The following is an 11,937-nucleotide window of genomic DNA, read 5'->3' on the forward strand; positions in this document are numbered from 1 at the left end:
CTATCATAGCATCAAAGTCAAATACTTGATATGAATTACGTACAATCAAGAAAAACTATTTGACATTTCGTAACGATGCTTAGATAAAACATTGACTAATTTTCGCTATTGTGCAACTGTTTACCAGTCACAATATTAGAATTAGTGAACATTCTAATATTTCAAATTAAAAAATTGTCCAATTTATTTGTATGTTTTAATACTTGCAAATGGGAATCTAATTCTTTTTTAGACACATCTTAGTTCTTAAAAATTTATAAAAATGCATGTTATAAATATGTTTATATAGTTTATCAATCTTCATTTTGAATACTAATTTGATTTATTCTCTTTCTCTTCCAGACGTTTACTACTCACCGGTACACCATTACAAAATGATCTTATGGAATTGTGGTCACTTATGCATTTCCTAATGCCCTATGTATTCTCATCGCATCGTGAATTCAAAGAATGGTTCTCTAATCCAATGACCGGCATGATTGAAGGCAATATGGAATATAATGAGACGTTAATACAACGTCTGCACAAAGTTATACGGCCGTTCTTGTTGCGACGCCTTAAAAAGGAAGTCGAAAAACAAATGCCCAAAAAATACGAACATGTTGTTATGTGTCGTCTGTCGAATCGTCAACGTTATCTGTACGATGATTTTATGAGTCGAGCGAAGTAAGTTCGTATGCCACAAAATGGGAAAAAATTCCATGTTTTTTTTTTCTTTATTCAAATTAAATAGAATATGATTTTTAATTGTATTGTATTTCACTTTTTTTTTACAGAACAAAGGAAACCTTGCAAACTGGCAATTTGCTGAGTGTTATAAATATTTTAATGCAATTGCGTAAAGTCTGCAATCATCCGAATATGTTTGAAGTACGTCCAACGATATCACCATTTCAAATGGAGGGTATTACATTTGAAACGTCACGTTTGGTCTGTGATCTAATGGAATATGATCCATTTACGGTAAGTTTTCTAATAACGAAGTATTTAACGACATTGATCCCTTTGGTAAATTTAAAAGCTGATTCTATAGTATTCGTCGAGATACCCTATAGGAAGATGTAGGGAGCCAAGAAGAAAATATTTAAAATTAAAATTTTAGTATTTTATAGTGAATATTAGTTTTTATAAGCTCGGGTTTGTTGTTAACTACGTAACATTAAATATGGTCTTATAGGCCTTGTATTACATGAATGAATAAATAAAAATAATATGGGGATTTTACCACCTAGGGTTGTATACTGACTTAGGTCCAAATGATGTATGCGAAGTTTTGTTTGAAATCGGTTTAGATTTAGATATAGCTCCAATATACAATTTGAATGATGCATTAAACTCCCAATATTTGTCCGATTGAGATCAAATTTTACACAGCGTACTTAATTAGGCCTATATTGATATAAGCCAAGTTTTGTTGGAATCGGTTCAGATTAGATATAGTTCCCAAATATAGTTTAGTCCGGTTTTATGTGAATGGAGCACCATTCTTGTCAATATTGGTCCGATTGAGACAAAATTTTGAACAGAGTTCTGAATTAGGTCCAGATTTTTGAAATCGGAGTTATGTTGAATTCGGTTCATATAACAGATTCGTTGTATGTAAATAGAGCACCATACTGCCAATATTGGTGCGATTGAGACAACATTTTGATAAAAAATTTCATTTTTTTAAATATTCCCTTACATTTATATTGAAGTATAGCATCAACAAATAACATTCCTAACCTCATTTTTTATGAAATATTTTGTGAATGTTATGAGTTTTAATTATGATGCTTATATTAAACTAAAGACTGATTTTCGCTATTATGGACTTGTTAAACATCCATGATAGATATTTTAGACTACAAATGCTTTTTTAGAGGTATTTTGAAATGTATTTTTCTTGTCCTAGCATCTCAATCAGTGACTAAACTCCGATTACATAGTTAATGAACTACGCTAAGATGCTTACATTAAGAACAATGAATAATCTCGCTAACTCTGTCTTGTTTGATTTTCGAAAGACAGTGTTAATAGATTAAACAACAATATTTATATGAAATATATATTTATATCTGCTTAGCAGATTTTTCCTATTAGGAATAGTCCGAATATATACTTTTTGGAAAGTATTATTAGTATATACTATGTTTTAGAAGTATTTTGTACGATGTCGTTTTTATAGCATCTCAATCAGTGACTTAACTTACTTTACATAGTTAACGAACTACGCTAAGATGCTTACATCAAATAATTTTGAATAATCTCGCTAATTCTATCTTGTTACATTATTCGAAAGGTAGTGTTAATAGATTAAGCTACAACAATTGATGATTATTTAGACCAAAGTTTTTAGCATCAAAAATGTCTTTCATAACCACTTTTTTTCAATAGTTTTGAAAGTGACTTAAAATCTAACTGATGCTTAAAGAAAATATATAGACTAATTTTCGCTATTGTGGCCTTGTGTTCAACAGCCAGAATAGATATTTTAGACTACATGTTGTGATTCAATAGCCAGAATAAAATTGTTTTAATATGGAATAGGAGCAAATATTATAAAATTTTGTTCCATATCGCCTTTTTTTAGCATCTCAATCAGTGACTTAACTCCCATTGTTATAGTTAAAGAACTACGCTAAGATGCTTACATCAATAATTTTAATGAATAATCTCGCTAACTCTGTCTTGTGTCATTTTCGAAAGGCAGTGTTAATAGATTAGTAGACCTCGGATTTTTGCATATTTTTTATGCTTTATCCGATTGGACTCAAATTTTGTATTTAGGCGTTTCATGCTTTAATTGATCGATATTTGGGGTCATGTCAAAAATATGCAAAAAATATGCAAAATATATGCAAAAAATATGCAAAATATATGCAAAAAATATGCAAAATATGCAAAAAATATGCAAAATATGCAAAAAATATGCAAAATATGCAAAAAATATGCAAAATATGCAAAAAATATGCAAAATATGCAAAAATATGCAAAATATGCAAAAAATATGCACGGTATGCTAGGTCGATATGCGATAAATATATGCAAAAAATATACAAAATATGCATTGTCGATATGCAAAATATGCAAAAATATGCAAAATATGCAAAATATGCAAAAAATATGCAAAATATGCAAAAAATATGCAAAATATGCAAAAAATATGCAAAATATGCAAAAATATGCAAAAAATATGCACGGTATGCTAGGTCGATATGCGATAAATATATGCAAAAAATATGCATTGTCGATATGCAAAATATGCAAAATATATGCAAACATGTGCAAAAATATGCAAATATATGCAAAAATATGCAAAATATATGCAAAAAATATGCACGGTATGCTAGGTCGATATGCGATAAATATATGCAAAAAATATACAAAATATGCAAAAAATATGCAAAATATGCAAAAATATGCAAAATATGCAAAAAATATGCACGGTATGCTAGGTCGATATGCGATAAATATATGCAAAAAATATACAAAATATGCATTGTCGATATGCAAAATATGCAAACATATGCAAAATATGCAAAAATATGCAAAATATATGCAAAAATATGCAAAATATATGCAAAAAATATGCACGGTATGCTAGGTCGATATGCGATAAATATATGCAAAAAATATACAAAATATGCAAAAAATATGCAAAATATGCAAAAATATGCAAAATATGCAAAAAATATGCACGGTATGCTAGGTCGATATGCGATAAATATATGCAAAAAATATACAAAATATGCATTGTCGATATGCAAAATTTGTAAAAATGCAAAAATATGCAAAATATGCAAAAATATGCAAAATATATGCAAAAATATGCAAAATATATGCAAAAAATATGCACGGTATGCTAGGTCGATATGCGATAAATATATGCAAAAAATATACAAAATATGCATTGTCGATATGCAAAATATGCAAAAATATGCAAAATATGCAAAATATATGCAAAATATGCAAACATATGCAAAATATGCAAACATATGCAAAATATGCAAAAATATGCAAAATATATGCACGGTATGCTAGGTCGCAATATTAAAGATAGAACTTTGAAATTTTGCACATATATTATTATTACTATCGGTCCACGTTTTAGTATATCGCCATATAACGGTTATATATGTTTGCATGTTTTATACATATATTTAGCAAATTTTTCATAATGCCCCAAAAATCTAACAGTTGAACCATGAAACGCATACATACACAATTAGATTTCTATAGGTTAAAAATAAAGAAAGCACACAAATTCGAAAACTACCCTGAATTTTTTTTTTTTTTTTGATTAAAATGATTGCATATGTGAAATATGTTGCTCATATTTGCACATATTTTGCATATTTTTGCATATTTTGCATATTTTTGCATATTTTGCATATGTTTCCATATTTTTGCATATTTTGCATATGTTTGCATATTTTGCATATTTTTTGCATATTCTGCATATTTTTGCATATTTTGCATATGTTTGCATATTTTGCATATTTTTGCATATTTTGCATATGTTTGCATATTTTTGCATATTTTGCATATGTTTGCATATTTTGCATATATTTTGCATATTTTGCATATTTTTGCATATTTTGCATATTTTGCATATATTTTGCATATTTTGCATATATTTTGCATATTTTTGCATATTTTGCATATTTTTGCATATTTTGCATATTTTGCATATGTTTGCATATTTTTGCATATTTTGCATATTTTGCATACTTTTTGCATATTTTGCATATTTTGCATATATTTTGCATATTTTTGCATATTTTGCATATTTTTGCATATTTTGCATATTTTTGCATATTTTGCATATGTTTGCATATTTTGCATATTTTTTGCATATTTTGCATATTTTTGCATATTTTAGCATATATTTTGCATATTTTATGCATATATTTTGCATATTTATTGCATATCGACCTAGCATATTTTGCATATTTTTTGCATATTTTGCATATATTTTGCATATTTTGCATATTTTTTGCATATGTTGCATATATTTTGCATATTTTGCATATTTTTTGCATATTTTGCATATTTTTTGCATATTTTGCATATTTTTTGCATATCTCGTGCATATGCAAAATATGCAAATATGCAAAAAATTAAAAAATATGAACCCTTCAAATAATTCTAAATCCTTTGAAACGAATTTGTGTCCAATCAGAATTTCGATATCTTCATTATTAAAAAATATGCAAATATGCAAAATCCGAGGTCTATAGATTAGACTACAAGAACTATTGAAAAACTGGAAACAAAGTTCCGTCAGATTTAGCTCCATATATATATTTTCGTCCGATTTAAGGTAAATGGTGTGTAATTTGGCATAGCTCACTGAATTGCGTCTAGAATGGCGTGTGTTAAGTTTCGGGAAAATCGGTTCAGATTTAGCTTCAATATATATTTTCGACCGATTTAATTGAAATGGTGACCAAAGTTCTTATATGTATATATATTTCGTTCTATTCGACATTTGTTAGGATACTATGTAGAATATACCCAAAATGGTGTAGGGTATCATATAGTTGGCCCAGTCCGAATTTATTACTTTCCTTACTGCTGGTTAGCATTTCAATCAGTGACTTAACTCAAATGCCATAGTTAATGAACTACGCTAAAATGCTTATATTATAAATAATTGAATAATCTCGCTAATACGGACTTGTTTTTCCCTACAGAAAGTCGGTATTAATAGGTTAGACTACAAGCATTTGTAAAAATAGTTCTGGTAGGATTTTTTTTTTTTGAAAAACAATTTGTCGAATATTCTGTTCTGCGGAAATTCTATAGCATTTCAATCAGTGACTTAACTTATTTTATAGTTAAGTAACTACGCTAAAATGCTTATATAAAATATCTGAATAATCTCGCTAATACGGACTTGTTTTTTGCATCGAAAGTCAGTATTATTAGATTAAACTACAAAGTCGTTAAATAGTCATGCTAATGCTTCCAGTTTCGGGATGCATTTTTTGTTTGTCTTACCATGTCAAGAACTTGGAAGCCAAAAGACATTTGGCTGCCAAGTTGCAAACCGTCAAAAAACCCAGGGTTCTAGGTAGAGGGGTGGACAAGGATGTAAAATTTACTCACCTCTTATTATTATCTACAATAATTTCTGTGATATATATTTAATTATTTGTACTGTTTTTTTTTCTTTAAGGAAATAAAATAGAAATCGATTTTTTTTTATAAAAAAACAATAATAATTTTTTTCTGTTATCCCTTTCTCCTCTTTTCATTACAGCAAATTGATTTACACTCCCTAAATCTACTCCTAATTGAATTGGAGTTAACCCTCACAGCATATGTGTCACATAAATCTCGTCTATTGGCGGCGCCACGTAAACTAATCGAAGAAATTGATAGTCTACCGGATCCACCACCACGATGTCCAACGGGAAAATATAAATTCCATATAAGGATACGTGATACTCGAGTGCAACAGAACATCAGTGCTCATAGTCAACAAATGGTAAAGGTGGGAGCAAGTCCAGCCATGAAAATGGAGGGTAATAAATTTGTACCTCTTAATGCAGCAGCAGTGGTGGCGGCGGCGTCCATTACTAACAACATGGGTTTTACATCGCGTGATATTGTTGAGACTGGAAGTAATCGAATTAATAAGCGTATCAACAACGTCATTAATCCAATTGGTGCGCCGAAATTGGGTCCCATTACACCTGGCTCGATAACAAGATCCTCTGTTCCTACAATTGTATCGTCGTCTACATCATCATCGTTGTCATCGCCCATGGGCGGCCCAACACCTGCCAAACAAATGCGTCTGCAAGATCCCCTGAGTTTGGATGACATGATGGTGGATAATATCAAAACGGAAAAGTTTATCGATGACAAGGCATTGGTAAAAGTTTTAGCACAACAAGTCAAGACCACCACAAATATTACCTGCTCTACTTCTACTGATGTTTCTACACTCAAGACTGAAGCTGTGGCGGCGGCTACTGCTGCTGATGAGGATAATACTTCGGAACTGGATCCCATTTTCAATATGTCGGAAATTTTGCAACAACGCAAAGAGCAAAGATTGGCTCGGCTGAAATTGATGGCAAATGTCAATAAAAGACGTACCGATGCCACACCCATCTATGGAGCCGATTGTCGTGAATCCATTGAACATTGTTCGGAGGGCAGTCGGCTGTTGCAGTATTCCACTTGGCAGACCAGAGGTTATACAAATTGCAACACTGCCATGCATCGTTCAAATGATAATTGGACCCTGAATAAAATTCTGAAAAATTATGAAAAACGTTGCCAGGACCTTAAACACATCTTTCAGAATTATGTTATCTATGTACCGTCCGCTTGTGCACCACGTATACGTTTCTATGTGAATAATTTGGCATCTGTACGCATGACTCGGGAACGTGCCATCGAGCAAACAATACAAAAGGAAATGTCACCAAAATTGGCGTTGTTACATCCCATCATATCGGCAATGACCACTCAATTCCCCGATCCACGTCTCATCCAATACGATTGTGGTAAACTGCAGACACTGGATGGTCTTTTGAAGCAACTCAAATACAATCATCATCGCGTCCTGATCTTTACACAAATGACAAAAATGCTGGATGTTTTGGAGGCATTCCTCAACTATCATGGCCACATTTATTTGCGTTTGGATGGTGCTACCAAAGTGGAGCAGAGGCAAATACTAATGGAACGCTTCAATACGGACAAACGCATTTTCTGTTTTATACTCTCGACACGTTCCGGTGGCGTGGGTATTAATTTAACGGGTGCAGATACTGTGATATTTTACGATTCAGACTGGAATCCCACCATGGATGCTCAGGCGCAGGATCGCTGTCATCGCATTGGTCAGACAAGAGATGTACACATTTACCGTTTGGTTTCGGAGAAAACCATCGAAGTGAACATCCTAAAGAAAGCCAATCAAAAACGAATGCTTAGTGATATGGCCATTGAGGGTGGAAACTTTACCACGTCGTACTTTAAGAGTTCCACAATTAAGGATCTTTTCAATGTGGATACACAGCAACAACAACAGGGTGAAGCGGCGGGAGCAGCAGCTGGTGTACCAGCTATTGCCTCATCTCAATCAAGTGAAACAGCACCTTCGTCATCGGCGTCATCAACTGTTGTCGAGAGCAATGAAATTGATTTGGAAAAACAATCGTTGAAGGCTTTCGAAAGTGCTCTTGCTGCTGCCGAGGATGAACAAGATGTCCAGGCGGCAAAAACGGCTAGAGCGGAAGCTGCTGCCGATTTGGCAGAATTTGATGAGAATATACCGCTGGAAGAAGTTGCCACAAATACTGAGGGTGGTGGCGCTAATGTTGAACTCAGTAAAGCCGATTTGGAAATGCAAAATTTGGTTAAACAGGTTAGTTGAGTTTTTAAAATAATTTGGTTTTACACAATGTGCAATGGGTTGCCAGTCGTTGGCCGAGAAGGACTGGGATTCTTTGGGATCGTAGACTCCGTTGTGGACGTAGTTGAAAATATTTTTGTCTTGGGAAACGTATTTATATTTTGTATATGTTTAAAGTCAAGGTCCTTGATGATGAATTTATTGGTTAAAAATTCCTACTTAATGGAAATCAAAAAAATTAAATATTTAGGAAGGGATACAAAACTTATTGGAATTATTTTAACAATGATCTCATGAAAGTATAATAGACATTTTTTAATGTTTTTCTGGTAGCATTGAATATTATTGTTTTTGCAAAACTTTTAATTTTGTAATTCAAATATTAAATGCTTAGATAAACCTTACAATTGACGCTCAGACATAGTTAAAGCGATTTTTTATACCACGCTTGATTATATCACTCAACGTCAAACATTTTTTTTTGATTTACAGTTTGTAAGTTATTTAAAATATATTATATGGGCATTAAATATCTATTGTTGAAAAATATGTTATTCTTTGTTTTTGAACACGAATATTTTGAGTGCCCAGATAAATTCTCTCATTGACGTTCAGACATAGTTAAAGCGATTTGACTACGCTTAATTATATCACTCAACGTCATACAGATATCATTTGAGGAATTAAAAGATTAATTGATTTAATCGCAACATGGGTCATACACATAAGGTATTTTTATGGGGCATTAAAAAAAAATTAAATTCGGAAATCCTGTGAACACCAATCAATTTTAAATTTCGCATTTATTATCCGAATTAGATGAAATTGATTTAATGTAAATCGTGTACCGAATTCCCTATATATATTTCGATTTGCGCAAAATTTGGCACAGCGTACGGAATTAAGTCTAGAATGGTGTGTGTTCAGTTTAATGAAAATAGGTTTGGATTTAGATATAGCTCCCATATATATTTTCTCCCGATTTAATGTCAATGGTTTACCAAAGTTCCTATATATCTTTCAATTTGGCACAGCGTCTAGAATGATGTGTGCTAAGTTTCGTGAAAATCGATTCAGATTTAGATATAGCTCCCATATAAATTTTCCTTCGTTTAATGTAATGTAAATGCTGCACCAAAGTCCCTATATATCTTTCGATTTGCACGAAATATGGCATAGCCTATTGAATTGAGTCTAGAATGATGTGTGCTAAGTTTCGTGAAAATCGATTCAGATTTAGATATAGCTCCCATATATATTTTCTCCCGATTAAATGTAAATCGTGCACAAAAGTCCCTATATTTCGTTTGATTTGCACAAAATTTGGCATAGCGTACTGAATTTAGTCTGAAATGCATATGTAGAATATACCCCCAAAGTGGTGAAGCATATCATATAGTCGGCCCAGCCCGATTTGACTACTTTATTTACTGGTGTTGAACTTTGGCATTGAATGTTTAAAGTTGATCATTTTCATCATATGAATATAATTTTGAACACAAACATTTTATGCCTAGATTAATAATTTTTAATTATTAACGTTCAGACATAGTCGAAGCGATTATATACCACGCTCGATTATATCACTCAACGTTAAACAGTTTTGTGTCAAAAATATTTTGCAATAATACATATTTTTTTTTTAATAATTATATAACAAGGTCATTTAGGTAATTTATAACCTATTCTCTTTTATTAATTCGAATTTTTTGTACTGATATTTATTACTTTGTGGCACTAAATGTTTAACGTTTTTAATTTTCTCTATTTTATGGGTATATAATTTGAAATATAAACATTTAATGCCTATATAAATATGTAAAGTTTTAATTATTATTAACGTTCAGACATAGTCGAAGTGATTATTACCCACACTCGATTATATCACTCAACGTTAAACAGTTTTCTTTATTTTTTTAATTCTTAGTTCGATTTTTTTGGCATTGGAATATTTAATGTTGAATGCGTCTCATCCTCTACAGGGAATTGACATTGAACGCAAATATTTAATGCCTAGATGAATTATTATATTTTTAAATTGACGTTCAGACATAGTTAAAGCGATATTTCCCACGCCTGATTATATCACTCAACGTTAAACAATAATTACTTATATGACCAGAATTTGCTACCGATCCAATCTCTTGTTTTGATTTCCATTGAAAGGCCTTACCATTTTTCAAAATTTTTAATCCAAATTCGAATCACTTTATAATAAATTTGTTTGTTTTTTTTATTCTACTTTTTACAGCTCTCACCCATCGAACGTTATGCTATGCGTTTTGTGGAAGAAACCGGTGCCGCTTGGACCGCGGAACAATTACGTGCCGCCGAAGAAGAACTCGAGGCGCAAAAACGTGAATGGGAAGCCAATCGTTTGGCCGCCCTACAAAAGGAGGAAGAAATGCTCAAGCAGGAAGCGGAAAATGATGAAATGTTGACATATTCACGGAAGGATGCCACAAATCAGGTTAATAGACAAAAAACTAATGTTAAGACTAATAGCAAAAGAACAAATATGGCTAGAAATCGTGATAGAGGTTCCGCTACTGCTGCCAACAATAAACGACGGCGTTTGCAACAGCTACGTAACAGTAGAAATGTAAATGCACGAACCTCAACTAGAAGAGGTGGGGCGGCAGCGGCGGAAGCGACGGATGGTGATAACACCAGACGTAAACGTCGTATAAGTAGTAGGCAACAACAGCAGCAGCAACAATTAAATGTACAAAAGAATAGTCGTAACAGGACTACCTCTAGCGTTGATAGGAGTAGACAGCGACGGCAGCACCAACAAAAACGTGGCCGGACGACTAGACTTAGCGGTGGAATTAGGAAAGATGATAGCCAGGGAGAACAAAGTGAAAATAATGACGATTCGGAGGAGGAAGTTAGGGAAGAGGGGGATGATTCAAATCAAAGCGAACTTGAAGATGATCATGAGGAAACGGCAGTTAGTGGTAGTGAGAATAATGAGGATACAATGGAAGAAGTTGAAGATGCGGAGGATGCGGATGATGATGAAGACCAAGAAGATGACGATGAGGAAAATGATACTGAGGAGAATCTTGAGGAGGGGACCGAAAACGAGGAAGATGATAATGAGGTTAGCAATGCCGATGAGGACGAAGACGAGGACAATGAAAATGACCATGAACAGGAATCTAATGATGAGGACGATGTAGAAGATGATCACAATCAAAATACCGAAGATGATGATGGTGAATATGAAAGTCAACAACTGAGTCGTCGTAGTAGATTAAGATCTTTACGTGGTAGTTTTACTAAGAAATCTCCAAAGGTTATGCGACGCAAATCATTGCGTCAATCTTTGGATACCAGCTCTTCCCATGCAACCAATAGAAAGACCACACGCACATCAATGGCTGCAGCAAGGGCAGCAGCGGGTAATCATCGCAGCCAGCTAAGTGAAAGAAGGGCTACCTCAAATCGAAACTATTTACGTTCCCGCCAACAACCAGTCTTGCGGTCAAGAGGTGGCAAAACAATGAAACCCCAGGATGATGACGAATCAGATGAGGATAATTCCACAAAATAAAAAAGGCAAAGATGGCGAG

General features: G+C 32.9%; 1 protein-coding gene across 1 annotated transcript; it reads left to right on the forward strand.

The window, feature by feature from the left end:
- Positions 1-334: 334 nt before the first annotated feature.
- Positions 335-11,918, forward strand: LOC133336941 (helicase domino-like; the record flags this gene model as incomplete). Its single annotated transcript, XM_061545208.1, has 4 exons — positions 335-666; positions 777-963; positions 6,248-8,371; positions 10,611-11,918. Coding segments are annotated over 4 exons (3,951 nt in total), but the record flags the coding sequence as incomplete, so codon positions are not given.
- Positions 11,919-11,937: the final 19 nt, after the last annotated feature.

Source organism: Musca vetustissima, unplaced genomic scaffold (assembly GCF_032173495.1).
Source record: "Musca vetustissima isolate MV318-11 ecotype Yass unplaced genomic scaffold, APGP_CSIRO_Mvet_v1 utg246419, whole genome shotgun sequence".
Taxonomy (NCBI): Eukaryota; Metazoa; Arthropoda; class Insecta; order Diptera; family Muscidae; genus Musca; species Musca vetustissima.